At 37.0% G+C, this 14,093-nt stretch overlaps 1 protein-coding gene across 1 annotated transcript; it reads right to left on the bottom strand.

The window, feature by feature from the left end:
• Window positions 1-6,363: 6,363 nt before the first annotated feature.
• LOC113079347 (uncharacterized) lies at window positions 6,364-10,656 on the bottom strand. The gene is made up of 3 exons (XM_026251599.1): window positions 9,959-10,656; window positions 7,348-8,768; window positions 6,364-7,231 (listed from the first exon to the last, which is right to left on the bottom strand). The coding sequence occupies exon 2, from the start codon at window positions 8,671-8,673 to the stop codon at window positions 7,363-7,365; it is 1,311 nt and encodes a 436-aa protein (XP_026107384.1). The 5' UTR covers window positions 8,674-8,768; window positions 9,959-10,656; the 3' UTR covers window positions 6,364-7,231; window positions 7,348-7,362.
• Window positions 10,657-14,093: the final 3,437 nt, after the last annotated feature.

The following is a 14,093-nucleotide window of genomic DNA, read 5'->3' as shown; positions in this document are numbered from 1 at the left end:
AAATGCTTTTCATGCATACTGAGTTTTTTTACACTGTTACAGAGTTGGATTCCCATGCTAAACATGGACAAAGTTTCACAAATTAAGTTGTACATTTGAAGGAGTAATTTTGTTCCCAAAATACTCCTTCCGGTTTATCACAAGTTTCAGAAAGTTTTTTTCGAGTATGGCTCTGTGTGATGTTAGATGGAGCAGAATTTCCTTATGGGTCCTGAGGGCACGTCTCCCGGAAGAGCGCGCGCTCCCGTATAGCACAGCACTGAGAGCACAACAGACTTCACTGGTCTGCCGGAAGAGCGCGCGCTCCCGTATAGCGAGGCTGAGCAGCACAGACATTTCACTGATCAGAGCGATTCACTGATCAGAGCCAGAGCGTCGCGAAAAGTCACAAAAGAAGTGTGTTTTTGGTTGCCAGGGCAAGACAACCTGCACAGATTACCAAAAAAAAAAAAAAACAGCATTAAGGACAAGTGGATGGAGTTTATTTTTACAGAGCATCAACGGAGTTGTGCAAGTGTTTTTGTTTGTTCCCTGCATTTCGAAGATGCTTGTTTTACAAACAAGGCCCAGTTTGACGACGGATTTGCGTATCGTTTATTTCTTAAGGATGATGCAATCCCAACGAAAAAGGGTCACGATCGTGTGTTGGAACCGCATGCGGTGAGTAAAACTGCTTAAAATATCTCTGCCTCCTTGTTAGTGCTTCCGCCTCCCGAGACCCGGGTTTGAGCCCCGCTCGGAGCGAGTCGTTGCTGCTGCTGCTCTCGTTCAGTTTCAGCCTTGGGATCTGGATCATAAATAAACGGCTGAATCTGACTGACTGTAAGCCATGGGTTTGTTTTGGATGATGGTTTTTCCCTCACGATAATGTCACAGCTTCCACATGCTCTCAACGCAAAAGCCTACTGGCGCTCGTGATTCTTTAGCTCCGCCCACACGTCACGCCTCCAGTCGGTCGTGTTTTTCCGGGAAAAAATCGGTACAGACTATCTTTCTCTTATGAATATAATAAAACTAAAGACTTTTTGGAGTTATGAAGGATGCAGTACTACTCTATAGGTACTCAAGATTAACAGGATATTGAGTGAAAACGAGCATTTCAATGACTATTATTACGGGAAAAGGCTTTATAATCATGAACTATTTACTAATGCTTAGCTAATGAGTGCAGTTATTATAAAGTGTTACCACTGCATTTAACTAATGTTAACAAATTAGACATTATTTTACAGTGTTACCAAATCCTTTAATAATTTATTAGTATTTTGTAATGATTTTAATGACCTATAAGCATTTGTGAAATAGTTTTGCTTGCATTGCAGCTTAATCTGTCAGTTGAAGAGTTTTACATCCATGAGATTAATAAATGTCATGTCACGTCACAGGATGCCATAGGTCAGTATCAAATGAGTTTGAAATTATTATTTGCAGCACAAATAAGGATTCTTAGGATGTTTTTAAATCCCTAAAACTGTCAAAAAACGATAAGGCCTAAGAGATTTCTTAACCTGTAATGAAAGGAAAAAACACCACCATTAGCAACAACAAAAACAACAACAATTTAAAATAGAGATTTTTTTCCTGATTATTAAAGGGATGATTAGGTCTCTCTCTCTCTCTCTCTCTCTCTCTCTGCCAGACAGCCCAACACAGTCTCACTCCCTACTCGTCAAATGTCTGACGCATGGTCAAGTGATCTGGCGTCACTTTTTTGACGCACTGGGTATACCTTTGGCGTTATTTTTCAACGTGCAGGTTAGTCCGATAGACTTCTATAGAACTCAGCAGCGTTTAAATTTGACGTCTTGGTTCAGCACACCGCAACGACACTGAATAAATAAAAATAAGTAATAGGCTACAAAAAAAATATATATGACAGAGATCGTTTTTATCTGGCCCTCCAAATTGTTTTTGAGGTTTAAATATTCTCGCAATCTGATATCAAAGTGATCTCTGTGCCAAAGCTTAGCGCGTTCATCAGTGGTGAGTTTAACAACACTCAACTGCAGGTAAAACAGCATTCAGCGGTGAGTTTGACCAAAGCAACACTCAACTGCAGGGAAAACGGCATAAAAAGGTGAGTTTAACAACGCTCCAAGGCGCGTGCAAGTAAGCAGTTTAACCGTTTTCTTCCCAGCCGGCACATGACCGACCTTCAACGTTGAAATATGGTTGAAATAAGGTCAGTTGTGGTTTCAACGTTGAAACAACGTTGATTCAACGTTTAAAGCTGAATGGTTGAAAAACATCCAGCACATGACCAACTTTCAATGTTGAAATATGGTTGAAATAAGGTCAGTTGTGGTTTCAACGTTGAAACAACGTTGATTCAACGTTTAAAGATGAACTGTTGAAAAACTTCCAGCACATGACCAACTTTCAACATTGAAATATGGCTGAAATAAGGTCAGTTGTTTTAATGAAACAACTTTAAAAATGTTTAATGCTAAATGGTAGAAAAAGGTTAACAAGCTTTTAAATTATTTATATTAAATTATTTAAATTAATTATTTTAATAGCATTTTAAAATATTTTAGTCATGATACCTATTCTAAAATCTAAAGGTATATGTTAAATATTATTATCATTAACAACAATAAAACTATATACATTTCGCTGCTTTATCACACTGAAACAACTCCCATTGGTAGTTTTATTTTATTACTTCTATCATGATTGGTTAATCTGGCTGTCATTCAGGAAACTGGACAATGAATCGGTTCGCGCCTTTCTACATTTAAAAATATGACCGTTATTGTCGTCTTTCTGTGAGTGAGGCGGCTAACTGTGAGCTGCTGCTCGTTATAACTGACTGCTCTATCGGTCCCGAATTATTTCATATTTGCCTGTACATTTTTTATTTATTTTGAGCGAATTTGAGTCGTGACATGTCAATGGAGAACAAAAACTGTGAACACAAGAAGGGTCAGGTGTTCTGCGAGGTCCTGAAAACATCCTGTCAAAATGAGGTAAGAAAATCGCTAACGTTATCTTTATTATCTTTTGAAAATAGTAAAGTATTACCAAAGTTTACAAATGGGTAGTTTAAAGGACATGTAACCTGCAGATAAATAAATACCCGTGTGTCCTATTTTTGCATTGCTTTATCACAGCTGATCAAGTTAGATGGTTTAGAGATTTTCCCATATTTTCCTGATATGTATCCCATGCATTAGGTGTGTTATATATGTTTGTATTCTTATAATAGTTTCAAAGTGTTTTCTGAAACATATAAGTGCAAATGTCGGTATTTAAATAATATAATTTTAATGAATTAATGAAAATGAATAAATAAATAAAAGGATTGTTTAAAGCCATGGTTCTCAAAGTGTCAGGCCCCCTCTAGTTGTTATGCAGGTGAATCACTAAATTAAACTAATTAATGTTAATACATTTTAACTTAATCTTTGAGTAAGTTTTTTTTTTTGCACATTTAAGTATGTTAGAGTTAAAGTACAGTAAAACTTTGTGACTTTTGTTACATAATTACATTTAAAATTACATTTTAATTTAAACTTTTTTTTATTTACCTGTGTATGTAAGCACAGTTGTAGTGTTAATGTTCAAACATGGTAAAGTGTCTGACAACAATAAATATTCTTATTAGAATAAAACTGCCTCATTTTTTAACTGTAGACCTGTAGCTGAATAGTTTGGTCTACTACGCTGCTGAAATGTAATGTTGGTCATTATGGTGCAACTTAATATTTAATAACAAATATTTTCTGAAGTGGTACTTGGTATAAAAAGTTTGAGAACCAGTGGTTTAAAGAAATGGTATAATATGAAATCCTGCTTTTTAAGAACTTTTCAGTAAACCATTTCTTCTTTCCCCTTGTAGAGTCATCGAGGATCCAGCTTGTTCTTGAAACATTGGTAAGAAATTGTTCATCTGCTACATTGCACTGTCACTTCTGCTAGAGATGCTTTGAACTTTTGTGATAGGTTTTGATTGTACTTAGTTTATTAAAAATTTACTGAATTAGATTTTATTTGTTTTACTACACTGTATTACTAGTGTTTTGATTAAAACAGTGTAACTGGGGTTCTGAAAACACTGCTTGTGAATAATTTGTTAATATTGTAAATTTTCATCTGAATACATTAAATAAGTGTTTAATGAATAGTGTTGTCCACTTTGTTTCCAACCTCACTGTTACTGAACTGTAAAGTGAAAATATTGTGTGATTTATTTTGCATTCAGTTTTCAGTTAAATATATTTCACAATATCAAAGTTATTGTGAAACATTGTGGACATACCTAAACTCATTGGTTAAATCTTATGTTCCCTCCAGAAGTTTGCACTCTGCAAGTGAACGACGCCTTGTGGTGCCATCCCAAGGAGGTTCAAAATCACTCTCACGGACCTTTTCCTGGACTGTGTCCAGCTTGTGGAATCACCTCCCAATCTCAATCTGAACTGCTGAGTCTTTACTCATTTTCAAGAAACATTTTAAGACTCATCTTTTTCACCGGAACTTAACCAACTAATGCTAGCACTTTTCCTTCTTTTCTTGTCTTTCATAAAAAAAAAAAAAAAAAAAAAAAACCTGGCTATGCGTTCTGTACTAGACTAACTGAGACTTGTCATGGCACTTGTATACTGTTGTTGTTCGCTTGTACACCTGACTGCTTCTGTTCTTCTCATTCGTAAGTCGCTTTGGATAAATTAGTCTGTTAAATGATTAAATGTAAATGTTTATACAGGACGGTACAGAAAGTGCACAAGTGGGAAAGAGTGGAGGGGATGGCGTCAGAATGGACCTAGCGCTGGGACACTTTCAAGGATCACCCGAAGCACAACCACACTGTATACACGAGGCTGCTGGTTCTAACATTTTAGAGTGCCCTGCGGTAGAAATCTCATTCTGTATTCCCCACGGTAAAGAAGACACAGTCCGGGGGAGAGTTCCCATTAGAAATCAACTGGTTGAAGGTTCCCTGCTCATACTGTGCAACACATTTTCACGGCACAAATGTGCACAACTTGAAATGAGACACATTACTAAAACATGTTTTTGACAGAAACTGTAGTTTTCCACCAAAATAAAAGATCCACTGGTTTCAGTCATAAAGGTACAAGGGTTTGTCTTGTAAGTGCTGCAAAAAAATATGCATTTTTGTGCCGAATTATTTTACAAAAACCTTTAAATATTATTGTATTTGGATTGTTCTACTAAATGTTTTTAGCATTACCTCCATGCATACTCTGCATAATAAAGTGTGGGATTATTTTCATCTGTTTTATACAGTATGTTTCCAAAATTTAACCGCTGTTTGGCAATTTTGAGCATGTGGTAGTTTATTGAAGTTGTTTGTAAAGCCATTGCTGCCAGTCATTAGATTTTTAGCCTTGCATGTACATTGTTGATCTAAATGCCAACTAGGATCTAGGTGTATTTATACACGGTGCAAGGTACGACGGGGAAACAACGTCGTGTTATCAACGCTGATTAACTTTTCAAAATCAACACCTCCTTCAGCTTTCATCCCAGGTCTGCAGCACGACCCTAATTCACCCATAATGCAGGTAAGACGGTGAAACAGCGTCGCGATTTCAACGGTGAATCCACGTCGTGATTTCAACGTTGATCCAATTTGCAAAATCGAAAGGTTATTCAACGTTGATTCAACGTCTGGATTTCAACAGTGAATCAGCGTCGTGATTTCAACCGTACATCAACGTCACGATTTCAACGGTGAATCAACGTCGTGATTTCAACGTTGATCCAATTTGCAAAATCGAAAGGTTTTTCAACGTTGATTCAACCATGGTACCTGACGTTGTTTCAACGTTGAATCAACGTTGAAATGCCGGCTGGGTTACAACCCATTCTCGCTTATCGCTTATTCATAGTTCATCATCTCTATGAAATCACGTTCAAGAAGTCTCATTCAGCACACATCGCGATACTTGCCATCAGTTTCCATGTGCCACAGGGTCGGTGAGTAGATATAATTACGCTCTTTTAATGCCTGTTATAAAATGTATTCTGTCTTTATTAATCAGATTAGCGCCATATTGTTTACTCCCCAGATAGCAATGAGTCGGCGGACCGCCGGCGGCGCTCCGGCGGCAGTAGAAGCGTCAGAATAGCGTAATCCCAAACACGTTTGACGGTGCACCGCGGCAGCCGCCTTCCTACCGCCTTCGTTCCGCGGCCGGCCCGCGGGCCAACCGCCGTCCCGCCGCCGTTATATCAAAGGCGACCCTTCCGCAGGCCCGTCGGAGGCAAACGCTATTTTCGAGCGATCGGTCGCCGCTTGCTTATTTATTTATTTATATATATATTATATATATTATATATATATATATATATTATGCAGTTTATCAAGAATAATGATTGATCAAACCAGACAAATTTCCATTTGACGTTTTAATTCCACATTTCAAAGTACAGTAACTGTCATTGAAACATGATGTCAGATCCCTGAAATATAAATAACAGAAAAAAAGAGAAAAAAAATAAATAAATACACACACACACACACATGCAGGTTTCCAATTAAATTGTTAAAAAAAAAAACAGCCTTAGCTTACAAGCAAATTATAACACTTACAATAATTGTTAATAATATAAAGAGGTCAGCTCTGGCATGAAAAGAATTACCAGTAAACATAAGTAATGAGTATATCTGGTACCAAAGAATGTGCAGGACACCAAAAAAAATTCAGGTATAACATCACATTTACAAGCCATTTCTAACAATAAGATAAGTGGTAATAATTTAGAATAAAGCTCTGGAGTAGAATAGACCATTATAATGGCATTGCTGACCTGGGGTACAAGATGTCTCTTGTATCTGTGATAAACATCTTCAAATATATATAAAAAAATACTGAGGTAAAAAAAGTAGTAGAACAGATATAACTGCAATGCTGACCTGTGGCACAAGGATTTACAAGCTATATTTAACAATATAATAAGTTAAGCACTATGATAATATCCACAGTGAACAGTGTGGATTGGGGAGTGCAGTCTGACACTTCTGGCTTCTTTAGGGGTCTTGATGTTACTGACTGCAGGATAAAGAAAGGGTTCCAGTTGTCAGTGATGCTGGGATGTCAGTAGTCAGCCTAGGTTTAAGGGGTCGGCTGTGGGTCCCTCTCAGCTGTGCGGCGCCTTTTTCCGCCTTCACGGTCAGATGCTCCTTTCAGGTAACGCGTAACGTTAACCTGGATGGCTTCATCAGTGGCATCCTGTGTTGCCGGGTTCTTCCGGATGGCTCCTGTAGAAAATACAGATCTGTCATTCCATTTGAATGGCATAATGCCATACACATCTACTAAACATATTTTTTTTTTTTTTTTTTTTTTTTTTTTTTTTTTTTTACATCCAACTTACTTTGAACAATGGTCTTCAGGAACATGTCTCTAAAACATGCTTTATAGTTGGTACAAGGCCTTTTAAGCTGACTGGTCCAGTGTACAAGAGGAACTGCCTGAATTCTGTAGCTTTCCAACGCTCAACATCTTCCATGGATCGTTGCTTCCTGTTGAACTCGCACGGAACATGAGGTGTGAAGGTCAGGAGTACTCTGGAGAGCTCTTTTACCATGCTGGGCGAAAATCTTGTCAGCCGCCGTCCCTTTAGCCAAAGATGCAACAACTTTCTTGTCACTCCAAGGCATACCAGATGCATATAATCCAGTGGGAACTGGGTGACCAAACCAACAGACAACAATGCCAATGGCGTTTCTCCACACTGATGACTGTCATCAGAAAGTTCATCACGGACTGCATGGTCTAATCTTGGAGCAGAATCTGTTTGAGGAAAGGTCATCCTGTTCTCGTAGTGGACCCCCTTTTGAACACACTTGTCACACCCATAATATCCACTGTGACCTTTCACATTTCGAACAAGTGCACGAGCAGGGGCGTCACAGATAAATGTTGATATTTTGAAAGGAAGTGCTCTCCTTTCAAACAGAACTCCTTCCGCTTCAAGTCGCTGTGCCTCTTCTACAAAAGGTGAAGGATTCAAAAAGTGAAGGCTGCTTGGCTTCTTCTTCCCATAATAGAGACCAATGACAAATGGAAGTTTGTTTTGTTGGACATTACACACGTATTGCTCAATTAAACCAAGAACTGGCCAGAACTGGGCATTTGAGCTTTTGAAAAGTGGAAGTCCATCAACATTAACTTGCATTGAAACTGACGTCAACTTCTGCAATTCAGGAGACACTAAAAACTGCGATAGTATTCCACTTTCAATTCCAGAGTGATGGTATACACCACCTGAGAGTTCTGTTGTTTTAACACAAGTCACTGTTTTCAGAAGGGTTCTTGGGTCTTTAGGAAGGGTTGGATGATCCTTGGACAAAATGGTTAAAAGCTTACCCAGTGCCACATGGGGGATCATGTTGTCAATAGCCCACCCTGCCAATTGTGTCCTTAGGCAATCCTCTTCCTCCTCACTATCTTCTGTGCTTGAGGAAAAAATTTCACTAGGTTCATACACCTCATCAACAGTTATATCCTGTGCTTCAGGGGTTACAGTTTGTCCATGGCTTGTTGAAGCCATTCCATGTTGATGTTCATTTACAGGAGGATTTACTTGGTCAAAGTCAGGAATAACAGCAAGTAGAGCATCGTTTGCAGCTGCAATTTCCTGTTTGTCCCTCTCAACTCCTTTCAATATTCGTCTCCTTTTGGCCCAGTAACTAGACATTGTAACTAACAATGCATTTACCTTTAAAGCCAAAACGATTGTCCAACAGTAGGTCTCTTGTGTGAAGTTAACCAGTTATGCTCCGGTCAAGGTATCTGCAAGAAAATGTGAACAAAACCACATTGTTAACGTTAGGAATATACAGTAGCTATGCTGTAGAAAAAAAAAAAAAAAAAAAGATCAGCCAAACGTGGAACAGTGAAATTGTTAAAAAATAAAATGTACTCATTCAGTGTAGTGATTCAAGTGAACAGCACTGTCCTCAAACATAAAAAGTACAGCACTTCAGATAAATAACTCATCATAATCCCCTTAAATCCTAGAAGTACAGTAGCAACAGCACGTGCTAGCTAACACTTGCTAGTCACTGTAGCTACATTGTGAACTGAACTAGCAGCATACTTTGATCTGACAAACAAAATAATTTAAACAACCATCATTCTGCTTTGTTAGAAAACACCAAATAATTTAAGTTATACTGAAGTCTTTCTAGATGTAAAGCTTTGGATACCTACTGTAGCTAGTTACATTTCTACATGTAATGTAACTAGCAACATTGCTTAACCTCAGTGTGTAAGTTACTGTAACAAAGGCACAACAGCATGTGTTAGCTAACAATTGCTAGCCACTCTAGCTACTGGACTAGCAGCTACTTGTTCAGACAAACAAAATCATTTAAACAACCTATATACAACGTTAGTTTTGTAAGAAAACACTAGATGTAAAGCTTTTGCTACGTACTGAAGCTATACACATTTCAACATGCTTGAACAGTGTAAAAAAGGCGAAACAGCATGTGTTAGCTAACACTCTGAACTAGACTAGCAGCGTGCGTGTCGGAACAAACAAATGAAAACAACCTAACGTTACTGGTATCATCATTCGGTTTAGTTAGAAAACAACACAAGTTATACTGATCAGTCTTGTCGTAGATTTTGCTACCTACTGCTGGAACCACATTACCACATGGGCGGCGGCATAATTGTCCATACAAGTAACTGTAGTTAATTCGACTGACCAAAACTAACTTAAAACACATACGTACTCACACTCGTATAAACATACGTATCTTAGAAGAAAAGAAAAACTCAACGCCTGGAAGAAACAAAGTAGCTATTACAGAAAGTTAATTGTAACATGGCGGCAACTTTGTAAACAAGGCTAACTTACTTTAGCCTTACTTTAGCTTGACTAGTAAGGCATGAACAAAGATGACTACAGATTTTACAAAGATAAACTAAAAACAATGTAAACATAATATTGCGTTAAGGAAACATGTACTTACTTAAACGATGGTAGTCCACAGAAACTCGCGATTGAACGGCGAACTGACGCGAATGTGTGCTCTAGTTATGTTGTTTGGGGAGGGGCCAGGAGCTCAGTGGCTCCAGTGCGTCATCGAGCCACCGTTTTAGCTCCGCCCAAAAAAAAATCCTGAACACAGCAATGGTGAAAACCTATACTTTCTAACATTTATAATGTGTTTACATTTTTTTAAGTGTTTTACTGTCTTAAACATTTGTACAGGTCGCAATTGCAAATTAATCCCTTATACATGTAAAAAGTCAAAAAAAAAAAAATCGAGGTTGGAAAAAAATGAAAGACATAAAATGACATTTCCTGGAATGGCAGAAAGACGAAATATTTCTAAATATTTCATAAATCTGCCAGTGCAGCTGTGAAACCAGAGGAGCTTTTAGATTTTAGGATATCCTTCTGATCAGGTCAAAACAGAGATTTTCCTGTTTATGATAGGCTATTACCATGGTTGCAAATTAATAAAAAATTATAAAGTATAGACCTACCCAAGATTTTGGCCATGTTGCAGATGTCTTTCACTGTTCACTGATGTAGCCAGGCATTAGTGAAAAGTCTAACTTCATCAATTTATTCAGCTAAATTGTTCATACCATGAATTAAATATCTATTTTAAAACCTAATCAGAATCAGAAAGATATTTATTGCCAAGTAAGTTTTACAAAAGGAATTAATTTTGGTTTATGCATGTCTCAATTGTGCATAAATCAAAGAAATGTAAACAATTTTCACCTAAGTGCATAAAATAATTTTACATATAGCCTATTAGGCTACTCTATCGCTTCAGAGTTTCAAAGTAATTTAAATGTAATTTCCTAAACCGTACCTTATCATGGAATCAAGAGTCAAGAATAAACCCTAATGGCTTAAAAAAAAAATAATAATAATAATAATAATATGGGATTTAATTCACATATAGGCTATTATGATTTTATAATCGCTTCAGATGTGAAAAGTAGTTAAAATGCTGTCAGTTCTATTCCATTCTAACTCCCAACATGCTAAACATAGCCTTGGCTGCTGGTCGATTTTAGTAGAAATCCTTGTATTTCAAAGCGGCTTGCCGCCAGCCGGCCGCGGTCCATTAGACGGAGGCAACCGCCAAAGAAAATGAAGCAGTCGGCCCGCCGGCTTTTCGCCGGCGGCATCTCGCAAGAAATGGGAGTGACGTATTCGGCGGCAAACGTTTCATCCCCGCCAGCGGGACACACCTATAGCCGACAGCTTAGGGCCGGCGGCAAAAAGAAGCCGTGCGGATATTTTTTGCTAGCTGGGTCGCTGTATTATATCAGTCATCTGAGGCTGTCTTTGAGTTTCATTGCGTTTAACTAAATGAACACACCTGCTAACTAGTGTGATTAAACCGTCGGTCACGTGACGTGCCATAGACTTTCAATATATTCATTTCATGTCAAAGATGTAAATTTGTAGTAAAATCATGGTAACCACGACACGTACAATAGCAACAAATTAAATTTGAAGTTAAAACCCAGGAACGGGACATTTACCATGTTTTTACCTCAGTAACTGTAGTTCTACTATGGTATATTAATAACCAATACAACAGTACAACAGTAATTGTCGTTTTTGATGTGCTTTTATATTACAGATATCACACATTTACTGTACCATGCTTTTGATACATTTTTATGTAAATCCAAAAAAAAGTAAATAAATAAAAGGACACATTTTTCCCTTCCTGCAGTTAATTCATATCAGTTTATATTTTAAATATTTTGCTCACAAAACATTATTAAAATTCTGTTTATAATTCTATTTTATTCTACCCCTCCCCCTTTCTTATTTTTATTATTATGTATTTTTTTTTAGCTGAAAAGATGTAAAGGAAGCAGTCATCCCTGTGGTGTTTGTGGAGAGGTATTTTTTCAGAAATGGAGAAGACAGAAAGCTGCGGAGGCAGACATTTGCAGCAGTAAGTCTGTGTTGGTTTTACCTTTTTATCAAACTGCTGTTATAAATGTCTCTCTTATCTGACAAACACACTTTTGAGGTCTTGGAGTCTTCACTGATGAGCTGATGAGTTGAATCAGGTGTGTTTGATCAGGGAGACATCTTAAATGTGCAGTGTTGGGCTTCTCCAGGACCAGGATTGGGAGCCACTGCCTTATGGGACACACTTAAGTGTTTACAGAGATTTTTAGTTTGATTATTCAACTTTGCATTTTAAAATAAATTAATTGAAAAATTATTTTCAATATCTAATTATTATTATTATTATTATTATTATTATTATTATTATTATTATTATTAATATTTTACATTTTCCGTGACCCCTTGTGAGATCTCGACAAAAAGTCTCACAATTTATTCCAAAAAATGATGCATGATGGGATACACTAAGCCTGGTATAGAGCTCCTGAGTGGTATTGGAGATAATGTGGGTTTAGTGTTCATTAAGGGCACTGCGCTTTGGCATTATTAAGACTTGCGCACTACTGATAACAGTCCTGTTAGCTTGTAATTATTTTTTTTAATAATTCATATGAACATAGCTGTATAATTACACACACACATACGCACAGTAATGTATAAGATGCATGTAATGTAGTAATATTTTTCTTTGTTTTTGTCTTACAGGATTGTTTGCAGATAATGCTGTTCAAGCTCAACAGCTCTTTTAAGAGCCAACCCTCACAAACCTTCCTAAAAACTAAAAGAGCTATTACTGAGTCTCAGCGAATCTTGCCATGATCAGCTCTTCCCAGGTACATTTGTTTAAAATATTTTTGAATCAACATTTACTCATCAACTGCTCTGGTCTGAATCTTATTTTAAATTAACTTAATTATATGTTTAATGAGCAATGTTAATTGCACACAGAGTAAGATTATCTTGTTTTTCAGAAGAGAAGGAAGACCAAGGAAATGATTTGCTCATGAGGAATGAAGACGGCCATCTTAAGCCCAAACAAAGACAGAAGTCCTCTGGTATGTGTGTGTTGAAGCAATGCTTTGCAATGCTGTGTTATGTGTTACAGCACTTTATGATTTTATCTCACAGGACTGTTCATCTCAGCCGTAATTTATTCTTTCTATGTTTTTATTCTTAATAAAAATTTTTTTTTATATACAGCTATTACAATTATAGCATGTTGGCAAAGTGTGAGTGGAATATTTTTAAACTTTAAGTAAAAAAAAAAAAACACCAACTGTTTGTCTTAAATAAAAGAATACACGTTTTATAAAAGTGGTTTACATTATTTCATTGTTTCATAAATGTTGTATTATAAATTGTGGATTGATAGTTGATTGGTTTGAAGCCAGGCCTTACACTAAAACACATTTGTGAGAGAAGTCAGGAACTTTGAAGATAGATTAGAGGAAAAAAGACACATTTACTGCAACAATAGATTAATTATAGAGACAAAAATTTCTGTCACATGCTAAGGGGTGTCTCATGAGCAAGTCCTTTGCCTTAATTCTTGCAGAATGAAATTTTTATTGCAGTATTTTAATTTGTACAGATGATCTCATCAGCCAAATGGGGGGTTTTGACCAAGTGATGCTCTTGAAAGGACTGAAAGAAGAGGATGTGGTAAATTGTCTTCAGAGAAAAACCTTCTCTAAAGGTCTTAAAACAGCTTGAATAATGGTAAGTGTACAGTACTACAAGGGTCATAGTTGCTCACCCTGCTAAAATCACACAGAACATAAGCTGAGCTCTGTCCATTAAACAACTTCATCTGGATTGTTTGTTTCACTTTGACCAGGTCTGGGATCTTAGGACTGAGAGATCCTCTGGCTGAGAAAAGGCTACACCACATCAGTGCTGGATATCAACCACAAACTGTTTCCAGACACGAGAGAAGAAGATCATGATGGGGAGATGAAACCAGTTTAGATGTGATGATGGGAATCATTATTTTCTGGAACAGTATCACATGTCTTATATGTATCACATGATCTGTATCACAGTTGACTGAATGGATTATTTTTACTTTTAAGGACATTTCATCACTCATCTGTGTGAACTGATTAATTTATGATATTAATGAATTTTTGATCCATTATTATTTTCCTTGAATTGTGTTTGTCTTGAAGCTACTTTATCAACTTCATAGTCTATGCTTCAATAAAATTAAT

Source organism: Carassius auratus, unplaced genomic scaffold (genome assembly GCF_003368295.1).
Source record: "Carassius auratus strain Wakin unplaced genomic scaffold, ASM336829v1 scaf_tig00027723, whole genome shotgun sequence".
Classification (NCBI taxonomy): domain Eukaryota; kingdom Metazoa; phylum Chordata; class Actinopteri; order Cypriniformes; family Cyprinidae; genus Carassius; species Carassius auratus.
The sequence above is the reverse complement of the archived record's forward strand: the minus strand, read 5'-3'. Positions and strand labels throughout refer to the sequence as shown.

Bases quoted from the DNA above. Each gene is read 5' to 3' on its own strand.
- LOC113079347 (XM_026251599.1), bottom strand. From the start codon at position 8,673: ATGTCTAGTTACTGGGCCAAAAGGAGACGAATATTGAAAGGAGTTGAG.